General features: G+C 48.8%; 1 protein-coding gene across 2 annotated transcripts in view; it reads left to right on the top strand.

Moving 5' to 3' along the window:
- The window catches only part of nfkbil1 (nuclear factor of kappa light polypeptide gene enhancer in B-cells inhibitor-like 1), a 29,463-nt gene that overhangs the window by 3,351 nt on the left and 9,063 nt on the right, over positions 1-17,049 (top strand). Inside the window, exons 2-4 of one of the 2 annotated variants that reach the window (XM_085974992.1) lie at positions 305-591; positions 1,984-2,096; positions 8,904-9,027. In XM_085974992.1, coding sequence (XP_085831118.1) covers positions 321-591; positions 1,984-2,096; positions 8,904-9,027 — 508 coding nt within the window. In that variant the 5' untranslated portion in view covers positions 305-320. Of the gene's footprint in view, positions 1-304; positions 592-1,983; positions 2,097-8,900; positions 9,028-17,049 lie in introns of both variants that reach the window. The other variant, XM_085974991.1, reaches the window with a different exon arrangement.

Genomic DNA, 17,049 nt, shown 5'->3' with positions numbered 1-17,049 from the left:
CTAACTTTATGTACTCAAGTCCCTGGCGTGGGATTTGAACCCACAACCTTCTGACCCCGAGGTGAGTGTGCTACCAACTGAGCCACGGTTGTATGGGACTAGGACTGCTGATCGTGTGGACGATTAAGAGTATGGACTGGTTGGGCTGAACGGACCCATTTCCGAGTCCTAATTTCGATGTAATCAATTACAGTCTGTATCTCACACCCAGTTGCTCTTGAAGTCGTTTGCTGGTTGTTCTCATGATCTTGGTTATTCCTGAACAAGGCTATTTACCTCTTTTTTTTTTAAAAACATACATCAGGCCTTTGACCATTACCATGGTTTCCCGGAAGCAGAAGAAGCTGCTGCGTTACGTGGAGGATGGAAGCGTGCTGAAGTTGAAGTCCTACCTCCGCAAGCACCGCGAGCTGCCGCTGACGTTCGCCGGGCGGAAGGGCCGCACCCTGCTCCACGTGGCCTGTGCGCGGAGAGACGACACCGTCGTCCGGCTGCTGCTGAAACATGGAGCCAACCCTTTAATTCAGGACCAGAAGGGAAATACCTCACTGCACCTGGCAGCTAGGGAGGCAGTGAAGAAAGGAGAGAGAGGTAATGTGACATGTGGACTTAAAGGTGTGGGAATCTGGGGGGGTGGGGGGTAGAACCCAAGCTGGGGAAAGGCCCAGATTTTTGGCCCTGAATATTGCGCTTATCAAAGCAAGGGATGCAGGAGCTGGGGAATGGAATGCTTCCCACTTCAACCACCCACTGTCAGCATAAGGCACTGCACTCCCAGGGCAGGTCCAACACGGGTTAGATACAGAGTAAAGCTCCCTCTACACTGCCCCATCAAACATTCCCAGGGCAGGTACGATACAGAGTAAAGCTCCCTCTACACTGTCCCATCGAACACTCCCAGGGCAGGTACAGCATGGGTTAGAGATAGAGTAATGCTCCCTCTACACTGTCCCATTAAGCAGGTCAGGTACTTCATGGCTGGCTGCAGATTTAAGCTTCACTCTGCACCAATAATGTATCTTAAACCTTGGAAGCACACCCCCTTGGGTGACATTTTTCTGTTTCCCACACCAGCCATCAACCAAGCCTGATTCTGTGTCTTGAATGTCTGGTCTGTTTTTCCCAGCAGGGGGCACCGGTTCGCTGTTGGGAACACGAGCCTTTGCCGACCTGACGGATTGCACTGGTAAGAGACCAGTTAACTCAGCACACACTAAGGAATGCACCTGGGGAGGGAGGTCCAACCTGGCTCAGTGTCACACCAGACAGAGCAGTTACCCATTGAGCCACCCTGTACTGTGGTCCATCCTTTGAAATGTACGTTTGCCTGACATTCAATAGGTGGCGCCGTGCGATTCTTCCACTTTTACATAGCAGTAAGAAGCTATCAGCGGACGCCGTGGCGGAAAGTGACAGCAGGCCTTTGGGCTTGATTCTGCGACTTGGACCACAAACTGAAGCAAGGGTTCGGGGAGGAGAGAGAAATTCAGCAATTAAAAAAGGCTTGCATTTATACAGCGCCTTTCACCACCTCAGGACAGCGCAAAGTGCCTTACACCCACTGAAATACTTGTTGAAGTGTTGAATGTCGGGTAACGCGGCAGCCAGTTTGCGCACAGCAAGCTCCCACAAACAGCAATGTGATGGTGACCAGATAATCTGTTTTTTAGTGCTGTTGGGTGAGGGATAAATATCAGCCCAGGACACCGGTGAGAACTCCCCAGCTCTCCGACAAAATAGAGCCGCAGGATTAACTCGGTTTAACTTCTCATCCGAAAGACGGCACCTCTGACAGTGCAGCACTCCCTCAGTACGGCACTGGGAGTGTCAGCCTGGATTTTGTGCTTAGGTCTCTGGAGTGGGGACTTGAACCCACGACCTTCTGACTCGGAGGCGAGGGCGCTGCCCACTGAGCCGCGGCTGACACCTATAACATTCCAACGAGCTCTATTGTCTAACTGTACGCCGTCTCATTCTTTCCAGTCTACGAGGACCTCGTGGTGCCTCTGAGGAAGCGTTGCCCGGCTGCTATGGATGTGCTCAATGAGGATGGAGTCACTCCAAGAGACATGCTCAGGTCAATGAAGCAGCACCAGGTAACCGCTGTTTTTGAAAGTGATCCCGGCTGGCCTCCTCCTCCTTTTGACGTTGCTGGCTTTCCAATGTTAACATTTTAACCAGCTTTTGGATTTTGGGCGCGCCTATTGTTTCTCGGGAGGAGCTGGTGCCGAGGCCAGTTGTAAAGGCCTCGCTGCTGCCTGGGATGAGATGAGCCAGCTCCAGGGATGGAACCCGTGACCTTCTGGGCCTGTATGGCACATTGGTTGATTCACACGCTGAGCCAATGGGGAACGCCTTCTTGCTTCAGGCTGCAAACATTTCCCCAGTGGGCAGTGATAACAGCAGCGCTTAACCCAGCCACGTGACGCAACCTGTGAAGATCTTAACATCACGCTGGTTGCTGTTCTGCGAGGGAAGTCTGCACGGATTTTATAACGAGCATTGCAAGATTCACCTCATTATGCTCCACATGGTACAATCATAGACTCCTGCATCCTGGGACTTGCAGGCAAGGGTAGCGTTCTTAACTGTCATCAGCTGACAGAATGATGGGGCTGGAAACTCGAGCTCATCCAAAATTTTGCCGCCCGTATCCTAACTCGTACCTAGTCCCGTTCACCCATCGCCCCTGCGCTCGCTGACCTACATTGGCTCCTGGTCTGTCAACATAGAAACATAGGAGATAGGAGCAGGAGTAGGCCATTCGGCCCCTCGAGCCTGCTCCGCCATTTAATGAGATCATGGCTGATCATTCAAATTCAGTACCCTGTCCCTGCTTTCTCCCCATATCCCTTGATCCCTTTAGCCTTAAGAAATAGATCGAACTCCTTCTTGAATATATTTAATGAATATACCTCAACTGCCTTTTGTGGTAGAGAATTCCACAGGTTCACCACTCTCTGGGTGAAGAAATTCCTCCTCATCTCAGTCCTAAATGGCTTACCCCTTATCTTTAATGTGGAGATGCTGGTGTTGGACTGGGGTGGACAAATGTGAGAAGTCACACACCAGGTTGTAGTCCAACAGCTTTATTTGAAATCACAAGCTTTCGGAGCGCTGCTCCTTCGTCAGGTGAAGTGAAGGGATGCATATAGGCACAGCATATATAGTCAGAGAACACTGCCAGATGATTACAGGTAATCTTTCTAACTGCCCTTTATCACACCTCGGCAGAGAGATAATCACAGTAATCAAAGGTGTGAATGGTGTCCAAACAGGTCAGTCAGGAAAACATTACGTCAAAGAACAATGAGGTGGGGTCACAAGGGGTCGAATGTTGCAGATGCTGGGGTCTGTATGAAAAACAAAAAACAAACAAAAAACAATAAAAAAAATTAAAAAAAAATTTTGCTGGAAATCACAGCAGGTCCGGCCGCATCTGTGTAGAGAGAACAAGCCAACGATGACTCGAGTCTGGGTGACTCTACGTCAGGTGGGGTTACATGTAGCATGACATGAACCCAAGATCCCAGTTGAGGCTGCCCTCATGAGTGCGGAACTTGGCTATCAGTTTCTGCTCGAAGATTTTGCATTGTCGTGTGTCTCGAAGGCCGCCTTGGAGAATGCTTACCCGAAGATCGGAGGCTGAATGTCCTTGACTGCTGAAGTGTTCCCCGACTGGGAGGGAACACTCCTGCCTGGTGATTGTTGCGCGGTGTCTGTTCATCCGTTGTCGCAGTGTCTGCATGGTCTCGCCGATGTACCATGCTCCGGGGCATCCTTTCCTGCAACGTATGAGGTAGACAACGTTGGCCGAGTCACATGAGTATGTACCATGTACCTGGTGGGTGGTGTCCTCACGTGTGATGATGGTATCTGTATTGATGATCTGGCATGTCTTGCAGAGGTTGCCATGGCAGGGTTGTGTGGTGCCGTGGTCGCTGTTCTCCTGAAAGCTGGGTCATTTGCTGCGAACGATGGTCTGTTTGAGGTTAGGCGGCTGTTTGAAGGCGAGTAGTGGAGGCGTGGGGATGGCCTTAGCGAGGTGTTTGTTGTCATCAATGACATGTTGAAGGCTGCGAAGAACATGGCGTAGTTTCTCCGCTCCGGGGAAGTACTGGATGACGAAGGGTACTCTGTTGGTTGTGTCCCGTGTTTGTCTTCTGAGGAGGTCTATGCGATTTTTCGCTGTGGCCCGTCGGAACTGTCGATCGATGAGTCGAGCGTCATATCCCGCTCTTACGAGGGTGTCTTTCAGCGTCTGTAAGTGTCCATCGTGTTCCTCCTCGTCTGAGCAGATCCTGTGTATTCGTAGGGCTTGTCCACAGGGGATGGCTTCTTTAACGTGGTTAGGGTGGGAGCTGGAGAAGTGGAGCATCGTGAGGTTGTCCGTGGGCTTGCGGTAGAGTGAAGTGCTGAGGTGTCCGTCTTTGATGGAGATTCGTGTGTCCAAGAATGAAACCGATTCTGAGGAGTAGTCCATGGTGAGTTTGATGGTGGGATGGAACTTGTTGATGTTATCGTGTAGTCTTTTCAGTGATTCTTCGCCGTGGGTCCATAGGAAGAAAATGTCTTCAATGTATCTGGTGTATAGCGTTGGTTGGAGGTCCTGTGCAGCAAAGAAGTCTTGCTCGAACTTGTTGGCGTATTGGGGTGCGAATTTGGTCCCTATGGCTGTTACGTGTGTTTGGGTAAAGAACTGGTTGTCGAAGGTGAAGACATTGTGGTCAAGGATGAAGCGGATGAGTTGTAGGATGGCATCTGGAGATTGGCTGTTGTTGGTATTGAGTACTGAGGCTGTCGCAGCGATGCCGTCATCGTGGGGGATACTGGTGCAGAGTGCCGAGACGTCCATCGTGGCGAGGAGTGTTCCTGGTTCAACTGGTCCGTGGGTGCTGAGTTTCTGTAAGAAGTCTGCAGTGTCGCGACAGAAGCTGGGGGTTCCCTGTACAATGGGTTTCAGGATGCCCTCGACGTATCCAGAGAGGTTCTCACACAGGGTTCCGTTGCCTGATACGATAGGACGTCCGGGTGTGTTGGCTTTGTGTACCGTTGGGAGGCAGTAGAAGTCTCCCACGTGGGGAGTACGTGGGATGAGAGCGCATAGGATGCTTTGAAGGTCTGGATCGAAGGTCTTGATCAGTCTGTTGAGTTGGCGGGTGTGTTCTTTGGTCGGATCTGCGGGTAACTGTCTGTAGTGTTCCTGGTTGTCCAGTATGCTTCTTTGCAATAGCCCATTCTGTTCTGTATGACGATGGCTCCTCCTTTGTCTGCTGGTTTGATGATGATGTTGTGGTTGGTCTTGAGAGCGTGGATGGCGTTGTGTTGTGCTCGGGTGACATTCTGGACTGTCTTGTGAGTGCGGCTGATGAATCTGGCGTTGATGCATCTCCTGACAGCTTGAGCATACATGTCGAGCTTAGGGCAGCGACCCTCCGGAGGGGTCCAATTTGACTCTTTCTTCTTCGGTTGCTGCACTGCGGATCCCTCTGTCTGCTGTTCCGGATCATTGATTGTCTCATTGGGTTCGCTGCTGACATCTTGGGATTTGTGGAAGAATTCCCGGAGCCTCATTCTCCTGATGAATTCCTCTGTGTCTGCTGCGAGACCGATGGGGTCCATTTTGGTGGTGGGGCAGAAATTGAGCCCTCGCTGAGAACTTCGATTTCGTCTGGTTGAAGGGTGTGGTCAGACAAGTTGACGATGGACTTCCCTGTGGTTTCAACCGTGGTACCGGGGGAGGCTTGGTTGCTGCTGGTGGTGATGCCGAGTTTCTCAAGCTTCCTGTTCTTGGTGTGCATTTATGCAGCGTAGTTCCATTGCCTCGTCTGTTTGGCGGTGTCTCATAGCTGGTCTGCTGTGTCCTGAGCACAGGCTGAGAACATGGACTCTATCTTGGTTTCGAAGTTGCGGCGTCTGCTGTAGAGCTGATGTATGAGATGGTTGAGGAGTGTGCGAGAGGTACGATGGCAGAGTCTCTCAGCGTAGTCTGTGTTGTAGGTCGACTTGAGTGGGTTCGTGATCTGTAGTCCTTTCGGGATCTTGGCTGCTTTCTTGCATCTCTGTAGAAACTTGATGTCTGTGTCGATATGCACGATCTTCTTGGAGATCCTCTCCACTTTGAGCCGGCAGTTTGTGGTGTCGATAGTAGCCATGATGTGGAGATGCCGGTGTTGGATTTCTGCCGGTGATCTGGACTCTCACGGTTGCCCGGGCCGACCCGGAATGCGAGGCCCTGTACAGGCGCAGTAGCGGCTCATCCTCGGGAGCGGGGCCCGGCGGCGCATTCTCACCCTTATCTTTAGACTGTGACCCCTGGTTCTGGATTCCCCCGCCATCGGGAACATCCTTCCTGCATCTAGTCTGTCTAGCTCTGTTGGAATTTTATAAGTTTCAATGAGATCCCCTCTCATTCTTCTAAACTGTAGCGAATATAAGCCTAATCGACCCAATCTCTCTTCATACGTCATTCCTGGCATCCCAGGTATCAGTCTGGTGAATCTTCGCTGCACTCCCTCCATGCAAGAACATCCTTCCTCAGATTCTCACCACTCTCTGGGTAAAGAAGTTTCTCCTGAATTCCCTATTGGATTTCTTGGTGACTATCTTATATTGATGGCCTCTAATTATGCTCTTCCCCACAAGTGGAAATACTCTCTCTGTATCCACTCTATCAAAACCGTTCATAATTTTAAAGACCTCTATTAGGTCACCACTCAGCCTTCTTTTTTCAAGAGAAAAGAGACCCAGCCTGTCCATCCTTTCCTGATAGGTTTACCCTCTCATTTCTGGTATTATCCTTGTAAATCTTCTCTGCACCCTCTCCAGTGCCTCTATATCCTTTTTATAATATGGCGACCAGAATTGTACGCATTACTCCAAGTGTGGTCTAACCAAGGTTCGATACAAGTTTAGCATAAACGCCTCCATTTTAAAATTCTTTTGTTTTCAAATCCCTCTCCCTATCTCTGTAACCTCCTCCAGCCCCCCCACCCCCCCCCCCCCCAGAGATCGCTGCTCTCTAATTCTGTCCTCTTGCGCATTCCCGATTCTGTGATAGTGGATTGGCAGTTAGGATCAGATCAGCCATGATCTTATTGAATGGCGGAGCAGGCTCGAGGGGCCGATTGGCCTACTCCTGCTCCTATTTCTTATGTTCTTATGTTACGCCGCTCCGCCATCGGCGGCCGTGCCTTCAGTTGCCAAGGCCCCAAGCTCTGGAATTCCCCTTCCTAAACCTCGCCACCTCTCTGCCTCTCCCTCCTTTAAAACGCCCCTTAAAACCTACCTCTCTGACCTTTTGGTCATCTGTCCTAATATTGCCTCCTGTGGCTTGGTGTCAAATTTTGTCTGTTAATCGCTCCTGTGAAGCGCCTTGGGACGTTTTACTCTGTTCAAGGCGCTATATAAATGCATGTTGTTGTTGTTGTCGTCTTCAGCTGACAGATTGATGGATCTTTGAAGAAGTTGTTCATTTTGGAAAGGCTGAAACCTCTGGCTAAAGCATTAATCAAAGTTTTATTTTCCATTCACGGGATGTGGGCGGTGCTGGCAAGGCCGGCACTTATTGCCCATCCCTGATTGCCCTTGAGAAGTTTGTGGTGAGCCGCCTTCTAGAATACAACTGAGTGGCACAGGGCAGTTAAGAGTCAACTACATTGCTGTGGGCCACATATAGGCCAGACGACAGATTTCCTTCCCTAAAAGGGACATTAGTGAACCAGCTGGGTTTTTACGACAATCCGATAGTTTCATGGTCACCATTACTGATACTAGGTACTAGAGTCATAGATTTATACAGCACAGAAAGAGGCCCTTTGGCCCATCGTGTCCGCGCCGGCCATCAAGCCCTGTCTATTCAAATCCCACTTTCCAGCACTTGGTCCGTAGCCTTGTATGCTTTGGCGTTTCAATTGCTCATCTAAATGCTTCTAGAATGTTGTGAGGGTTCCTGCCTCTACCACCCTTTCAGGCAGTGAGTTCCAGATTCCAACCACCCTCTGGGTGAAAAAGTTTTTCCTCAAATCCCCTCTAAACCTCCTGCCCCTTACCTTGAAACTATGCCCCCTGGTTATTGACCCCTCTACTAAGGGGAAAAGTTCCTTTCTATCTACCCTATCTATGCCCCTCATAATTTTGTACACCTCAATCAGGTCCCCCCTCAGCATTCTCTGCTCTAGGGAAAACAACCCCAGTCTGTCCAGTCTCTCTTCATAGAAGTTTTATTTAATGAATTTAAATTCCCCAGCTGCCGTGGTGGGATTTGAACTCGTGTCTCCGGATCATTAGCCTATGCCTCTTGATGACTAGTCCAGTAACATAACCACCATGCTACCGTGCCGGTGTGCAGCAATAAATTTTGTAGGTAATTGTGTTATTGTGGAATACGACTTTTTAAATTCTTAACGTCACAAGCCTTATTTTGAACATATTATAAGATTTCAGTCATTGAGATAAAGGGAACCAAAAGGATTTTGGGCGGGAGGGAGTTTTGACTAAATTGAGCTAATTTGAGGAGGTCTGCCAATGAGTTTTTTTTTAATTGGGTGAGTCTTCACACTGCTTATAGTTATTTCTGATTGAACGCTCTTCTAGAAGTGCAAACTTAAGCAAGTAACAAAGTGTGATGGCTGAAGTGTGACACACGTTTCATGTTTGATCATACCGTCTCGCACATGTTATTTATAGATTAACGGGTATTTTTTACAGACCCTTGGAGTGTTTAATTCACCTCGGAGTGAATTTCACACTCCACGCGCACTGCTTCACACTGGGAAAGGAACACAAAATCTAGGGTCCGCGTCGCATGTGAAAATATTTACAGTGACAGCGAAAATGTGCATCGTGTACAAAAATAAAACAGCTCCACTACAAAGCTTGTTTCCTTTTAAACCGATCAGCAGTATCGGGGAGCCGTAGCGGAGGAGGGGAACGACACAAGGAAGGATCACGCCGACAGGGAGTGGTATCACAAGCTCTTCGGGGAATGCGAGGATGAATTCTACCAGAAGTGTGGACGATACGAAGGTGAGAAGAATGGAGAGGTTGTAGGAATGGTTCAGGGCGGTGCTACATATTGGGTCGAGTGCATGGTCGGCGACGTGAAGTAATGTAAACACCATAAAAAATACGAGGCCCCCTCCCCCCCACCCACCCACCCCCCCCCCAATCCCCAAATACAGGAAACTCTCTTTTAACCAGCACCTAATATCCGGAAATCTCTCTTAACCGGCAAAATTCAGGAGTAGGTTCAGGTAAGTTTTACTTTATATTAGTGGCCGTGTAACCGGGGTTCCTGGATCTATGGCCGTGTAACCGGGGTTCCTGCACCTGTGGTCGTGCAACAGGGACTCCTGGATCTGTGGCCGTGTAACCGGGGTTCCTGCACCTGTGGCCGTGGAACAGGGACTCCTGGATCTGTGGCCGTGTAACCGGGGTTCCTGCACCTGTGGCCATGCAACAGGGACTCCTGGATCTGTGGCCGTGTAACCGGGGTTCCTGCACCTGTGGCCGTGCAACAGGGACTCCTGGATCTGTGGCCGTGTAACTGGGGTTCCTGCACCTGTGGCGGTGCAACAGGGACTCCTGGATCTGTGGCCGTGTAACCGGGGTTCCTGGACCTGTGGTCGTGCAACAGGGACTCCTGGATCTGTGGCCATGTAACCGGGGTTCCTGCCCCTGTGGCCGTGCAACAGGGACTCCTGGATCTGTGGCCGTGTAACCAGGACTCGTGCACAAGTGTCGTGTAACCGGGGCTCCTGCACCTGTGGCCGTGTAACCGGGGCTCTCGTACCTTGGTAAGTATACCTCTCTGTAATCCGGACTTTTTGATCAACCGGCACCACGCCGGTCCCGTCGGTGCCGGATAAAAAAAGTTTCCTGTACATAGCATTTACAGCACAGGTTCATGCCAGTGTTTATGCTGCACACAAGTCTCCTCCCACCCTGCTTCATAGAATCATAGCAATTTAAAGCACTGAAGGAGGCCATTCAGCCCATTGTGTCTGTGCCGGCCGATAAAGAGCTGTCCAGCCCAATCCCACTTTCCAGCACTTGTTCCGTACATTGTAGGTCAAGTGCATATCCAAGTACTTTTTAAATGTGATGAGGGTCTCTGCCTCTACCATCCTTTCAGGCAGTGCGTTCCAGACCCCCGCCACCCTCTGGATAGAAAAAGGTTCTCCTCAACTCCCCTCTAATCCTTCGACCAAGTACTGTGTGCTCCGTTTTTAACTATATATATATAAACCGGTATGTCTCCCTGCCTGTCTCTGTCTTTCTGTCTGTCCAGCTATACAATCAAAAGTTATAGAGCGTACCTACACGTATGTTATATCGAAAGAAACCTTATCGTTAGGGGACTCTCGTAGGCGTATTTACTTTTTTGTCAGACAAAAATTGTTTGGACAGTATACAAAAAACGTTCAAAAATCCACTCATTAGCGGTTGACCAATCCTACCTCTCATTAGCGTTGAGTGACGTGCTGCTTGACCAATCCTACAGTTCACTCACCTGATGGTTGACTAATCAGTGCGTCACGGGCGGGTCCTAATCCTCCAGTCTCCCTAAACTTCATCGCCATTTTTTCCATCCCCACAGGGACAGCAGCAGCAAAAGAAACCCCCACATTGCGGCTCCCGATCCCGCTCCCGCCCCGCTGGAGCGGCAGGTAAGTTGGGCTCACTCGGGCCGTGCCTCGCAACCGCTCGGCCCGACACACACAGCGGTCGGGGCAGCGGCCGGCCGTCAGCCGCGCGATCCGCAGGGGAGCTCAGCTCGGGTCCGTCTCGGCCCTGAAGCGCTAGGCCCCGCACGGCAGGTATCACAATGGCACCGGGCCTCAGGTGCTAGGCAGGGGGAGGGGAGGGAGGGAGAGGACAGCACAGGGAGAGGGGGAGAGGGAGAGAGAGGGGGGACAGACAGGGGCAGGCAGACCGCGCGGCCCAAAATTGCCCTGGCAACGCCGGGCACCCCGTGCTAGTATGTTTATAAATGACTTGGATGAACCAATTGAATGCAATATGTTTGCTGACAACACCAAGTTCGGTGGCACAGTAAATGGAGTGGATGGGAGCAGAAAGTTGCACTGGGACATTGATTAAGTGATTGGGAAAAACCTGTGGCAGATGGAGTTCAAGGTGGGGATGTGTAAGGTCATCCAGTTTGGAACTAATAAAGATAGAAAGGAGTATTTTCTAAAAGGCGAGAAGTTGGGAACGGTGGCGGAGCAGAGAGATTTAGGGATCCAAGAACGGAAATCACTTTAAATCTATGCCTATCAGCATATCCATCTATTCCTTTCTCCCTCATGTGTTTATCTAGCTTCCCCTTAAATGCTTCTATGCTATTTGCCTCAACCACTCCATGTAATCACCACTCTCTGGGCAAAGAAGTTTCCCCTGAATTCCCTATTGGATTTATTAGCGACTATCTTATATTTATGGATCCTAGTTCAGGCCTTGCGTCACATTTTGAACTTGTCCCTAGGACGGGGGAAACAAAAATCTGTCTTTCTTTGTCTGTTTCCTGGGAAATTTGTACCAAGCACTTCCTTCTGAGCACATTTCTTAGAAAATTCTTTGTAAATCACAGGTCCCTTGGACACCAGTCATCACTCACTCCTCATTCCTTTTGTTTAGCATACAATGCACATACACCCTCCCCTATAGCTCAGGTGTGTTCTGATAAAGGTGGAGCCTGATCGGTTCGGATTAATGATTAAAGCAAACCTTTTTCTACACTGAGCACCGCACATAGCAAGATTTGCAGCGCCTGAACTCCATGTATGCATAAAATGTCCCAGAGGCAATGAATGAGGCAGCTGCTGACCGATAATAAATCACTTGCCCTACTAATGTGACAGACTTGGGCCTAAAAATTCGGTTGCTTTGCGCCTCCCCGTTAGCACCCTAAGAGGGCGCTAATGGGGCGCAAAGCAATTAGCGCCTGGACGCAGCGCCGCCAACGCCTCCCGCGAAATACAGCGGGAGGTTAGCGGCGGCGGTAACCGTAGCTCCCCGCGGTGTAGTGCAGCCGCCGATGACTTCATCACCAAGTGAAACGCCCCGGCCGCGATCTTCGGTAGCGCCCCCTGACTTACCGCTGGACGCTACGCCCGACAGGGTTAGGGGGGCCTACCTGCGGCCGGTGCAGCGCAAATTAAAGGCGAGGTGCCGGGCAGCCATTTTTGTTGCTGGCCGCCTGCCAGCACCTGTCCCCCCCTGCCGTCCCCGGCCTCCGCCTCCTCTGCAGCCAGCACTCCTCCCCCCCTCCCCCCCCACCCCTTGCTGAGTGCCGGCTGCGCTCCATGACCCCAGCACTTCTCTTGAGTGCCGGGCTTTTGTGCCGGCACTCCCGATCCCTGGTGGCCCAGCTGGGCCTTGGGTCACACTGCCCTTTAAGAAGGGGAGGAAGGCCTGCAGTAGGCGCCGCAGCGCCGGGATATTCACTCGCAGCGCCCCAAGAGGGAGGCGGGGTGTTTCCAGTAGCACCCCGCTTCCATCTTGGGGCGCTACCGGTGAATTTTGGCTGCAGGGGTGCTAATTTGTTCGGGGGTGCTAGAAGTAGCGCCCCGCTGAAGTTAGCACCCTAAAGGAGGCGCGACTCATTTTTTCCCCCTTGGACTCTTGTTTATTTTTATATAAGTGGTGTTTGTTGAAAGTTTTGACGTTCTGAATTCTAATATGTGTATTGTTAACTGAAGATTGTGACAATTTGAGATTCACTGTTATTTCTTAGAGTCATAACAGCACATTCGGCCCATCGAGTCCGTGCCGGCTCTCTGTGGTGCAATCCAGTCAGTCCCATTCCTCCCGCTCTATCCCCGTAGCCCTGCAGGTTTATTTCCCTCAAGTGCCTATCCAGTCTCCCCTTAAAATCATTGAGTGTCTCTGCCTCCACTACTTCCGTCGGCAGTGAATTCCAGGTCATCACCACTCGCTGTGTAAAAAAGCTCTTCCTCACATCCCCCCTGTATCTCTTGCCCAAAACCTTAAATCTGTGTCCCCTAGTCCTTGTACCATCAGCTAATGGGAACAGCCTATCTACCTTATCCAAACCCGTCATAATCTTGTACTCCTCTATCAAATCTCCCCTTTGCTCCAAGGAGAACAACTCCATCTTCTCCATCCTAATCTTGTAGCTAAAATTCCCTATTCCCGAAACCATTCTGGTAAATCTCCTCTGCACCCTCTCGAGGACCTTCACATCCTTCCTAAAGTGTGGCGACCAGATCTGGATGCAATACTCTAGTTGTGCCCTAACCAGCGCTTTATAAAGGTTCAGCATAACATCTCTGCTTTTTTACTCAATGCCTCAATTTATGAAGCCCAAGATCTCATATGTTTTGCTACCTACTCTCTCAATATGTCCTGCCACCTTCAAAGATCTATGCACATGAATCCCCAGGTCCCTCTGTCCCTGCACACTCTTTAAAACTGTGCCATTAAGTATATATTGCCTCTCCCTGTCCCTTCTGCCAAAATGCATCACTTCACACTTCTCTGTATTAAATTCCATCTGCCACTTGTCTGCCCATTCTGCTAGCCTATCTATGTCCTGTCGATTGGTATCCTCCTCACTGTTTGCCACACCTCCAAGTTTGGTATCATAGGCAAATTTTGAAATTTTACTTTGTGTTCCAATATCCAAGCCATTTATATATATCAAAAAAAAAGCAATGGTCCCAGCACTGACCCTTGGGGAACACCACTGTCTACCATCCTCCAGTCTGAAAAAACAAGCATTTACCACATAAGAACATAAGTAGGAGCAGAAGTAGGCCATACGGCCCCTCGGGCCTGCTCTGCCATTCAGTAGGATCATGGCTGATCCGAACCTAGACTCGCGTCCACTTCCCTGCCCGCTCCCCGTAACCCCTAGTTCCCTTATCAGCTAGGAAACTGTCTATCTCCGTTTTAATTTTATTTAATGTCGCAGCTTCCACAGCTCTCTGAGGAAGCAAATTCCATAGATTTACTACCCTCTGAGTGAAGAAGTTTCTCCTCATTTCAGTTTTGAAAGGGCAGCCCCTTATTCTAAGATTGTGCCCCCTAGTTCTAGTCTTACCCATCAATGGAAACATCCTCCCTGCATCCACCCGATCAAGCCCCCTCACAATCTTATATGTTTCGATAAGATCACCTCTCATTCTTCTGAATTCCAATGAGTAGAGGCCCAACCTACTCAACCTTTCCTCATAAGTCAACCCCCTCATCTCTGGAATCAACCGAGTGAACCTTCTCTGAACTGCCTCGAGAGCAAGTATATCTTTTCTTAAATATGGAAACCAAAACTGTACGCAGTATTCCAGGTGTGGCCTCACCAGTACCCTGTATAACTGAAGCAAGACTTCCCTGCTTTTATACTCCATCCCTTTTGCAATAAAAGCCAAGATTCCATTGGCCTTCCTGATCACCTGCTGTACCTGCATACTAACCTTCTGTGTTTCATGCACCAGGACCCCCAGATCCCTTTGTACTGTAGCACTTTGCAGTTTCTCTCCATTTAGATAATAACTTGCTCTTTGATTTTTTCTGCCAAAGTGCATAACCTCACACTTTCCAACATTATATTCCATCTGCCAAATTTCTGCCCACTCACTTAGCCTGTCTATGTCCTTTTGCAGGTTTTTTATGTCCTCCTCACTCACTGCTTTCCCTCCCATCTTTGTATCGTCGGCAAACTTGAATATGTTGCACTCGGTCCCTTCCTCCAAATCGTTAATATAGATTGTAAAGAGTTGGGGTCCCAGCACTGACCCCTGCAGAACACCACTAGTCACAGATTGCCAACCCGAGAATGAACCATTTATCCCAACTCTCTGTTTTCTGTTAGATAGCCAATCTTCCACCCATGCCAGTATATTACCCCCAATCCCGTGATTTTTTATCTTGTGCAGTAATCTTTTGTGTGGCACCTTGTCAAATGCCTTTTGGAAGTCCAAATACACCACATCCACTGGCTTCCCTTTACCTACCCTGTTTGTTACGTCCTCAAAGAATTTGAGCAAATTTGTCAAACATGACTTCCCCTTCATAAAACCATGCTGACTCTGTCCGATTAAATTATGCTTATCCAAATGTCCTGTTACTGCTTCCTTATTTTACCAACCACAGATGTTAGGCTAACTGGTCTATAGTTTCCAGCCTTTTGTCTACTTCCCTTTTTAAATAAGGGCATTACATTAGCAGTTTTCCAATCTGCTGGGACCTTACCTGAATCCAGGGAGTTCTGGAAAATTACCACTAATGCATCCGCAATCCCCACCGCCACTTCTCTCAAGACCCTAGGATGTAACCCATCAGGTCCAGGGGATTTATCTGCCTTTAGTCCCATTATCTTACCGAGTACCACCTCCTTAGTGATTTTAATCGTGTTTAGCCCCCTGTTTGTCCAGTGTTGGGATATTTTTAATGTCCTCTACTGTAAAGACTGATACAAAATATTTGTTCAGCGTTTTTACCATCTCCATGTTCCCCACCACTAATTTCCCGGTCTCGTCCTCTAAGGGACCAACATTCGCTTTCGCCACCCTTTTTCTTTTTATATAACTGTAGAAACTCTTGCTATCTGTTTTTATATTTTTTGCCAGTTTACTTTCAGAATCTATCTTCCCTTTCTTAATTAATCTTTTAGTTATTCTTTGCTGGCTTTTAAATGCTTCCCAATCTTCTATCCTCCCACTAGATTTGGCTACTTTATATGCCCTTGTTTTTAGTTGGATACTATCCTTTATTACTTTACTTAGCCACGGATGGCTGTCTTTTCTTTTACGCCCCTTTTTCCTCAGTGGAATATATTTTTCTTGAAAGTTGTGAAATATCTCCTTGAATGTACACCACTGCTCATGTACCGTCTTACACTTTAATCTATTTTCCCAGTCCACGTTAGTCAACTCTGCTCTCATACCTTCATAGTCTCCTTTATTTAAGCTTAGTACACTGGTTTGAGATCCAACTCTCTCACCCTCCAACTGAATTTGGAATTCAACCATGTTATGGTCACTCATTCCAAGGGGATCCTTTACTAGGACATTTTTTATTAATCCTGCCTCATTAAACTCACTGTTTTCTGTCCTGAAGCCAATTTCTTATCCAAGCTGCCACTGACCCACCTATTCCATGAGCCTCAATTTTGTTAACCAGCCTTTTATGTGGTACTTTGTCAAACGCTTTCTTAAAATCCATGTAGACTACATCCACTGCATTCCCTGCATCAATCCTCTCTGTTACTTCATCAAAAAATTCAATTAGATTAGTCAAATTTGATCTGCCTTTTACAAATCCGTGTTGGCTCTCCTTAATTAACTTAAAACCTCCAAGTGCCTGTTAATTTTTTCCCTGATTATTGTTTCTAAAACCTTACTGATGTTAAACTGACCGGCCTGTAGTTACTAGGATTGTCCTTGCACCCTTTCTTGATCAAGGGTGTCACATTTGCCACTTTCTAATCCTCTGGCACCTCCCCCGCATCTAGGAAAGATTGGAAGACTATGGCAAGCCCTTCCGCTATCTCCTCCCCGAATTCCCTTAGCAACCTGGGATTCAAGCCATCTGGACCAGGTGACTTATCCACTCTAAGCACACCCAGCCTTTCCAGTACATCCTGCCTATCAATTTTCACCCCTTCCATTACCTCTACCATCTTCGCTTCTACCGATATTTTGTCAGCATCCACCTCCTTAGTAAACACCGATACAAAGTACTCATTGAGTATTCTAGCCTTGCCCTGCGCCTCTAAACATATATCACCTTCTTTGTCTCTAATAGGCCCCACCCCACCTCTTACTACCTGCTTACTATTTACATGCTGGGAGAAGATTTTTGGGTTCCCTTTTATGTTAACTGCCATTCTACTCTCATATTCTCTCTTTGCCAATCTTATTTTCCTCTTCACTTCCCCTCTCAACTTATTGTATTTGGCCTGGTTCTCACTTGAAGAATTCACCTGACATACATCATACACCCTCTTTTTTGTTTCATCATCTTCTCTATCTCCCTCGTCATCCAAGGAGCCTTTGCTTTGGTTCCCTTACCTTTCCCTCTTAT

This window comes from Somniosus microcephalus, unplaced genomic scaffold, assembly GCF_052327205.1.
Source record: "Somniosus microcephalus isolate GS21.2 unplaced genomic scaffold, FLI_Smic_1.0 unresolved_chr1, whole genome shotgun sequence".
Lineage (NCBI taxonomy): Eukaryota > Metazoa > Chordata > Chondrichthyes > Squaliformes > Somniosidae > Somniosus > Somniosus microcephalus.
The sequence above is the reverse complement of the archived record's forward strand: the minus strand, read 5'-3'. Positions and strand labels throughout refer to the sequence as shown.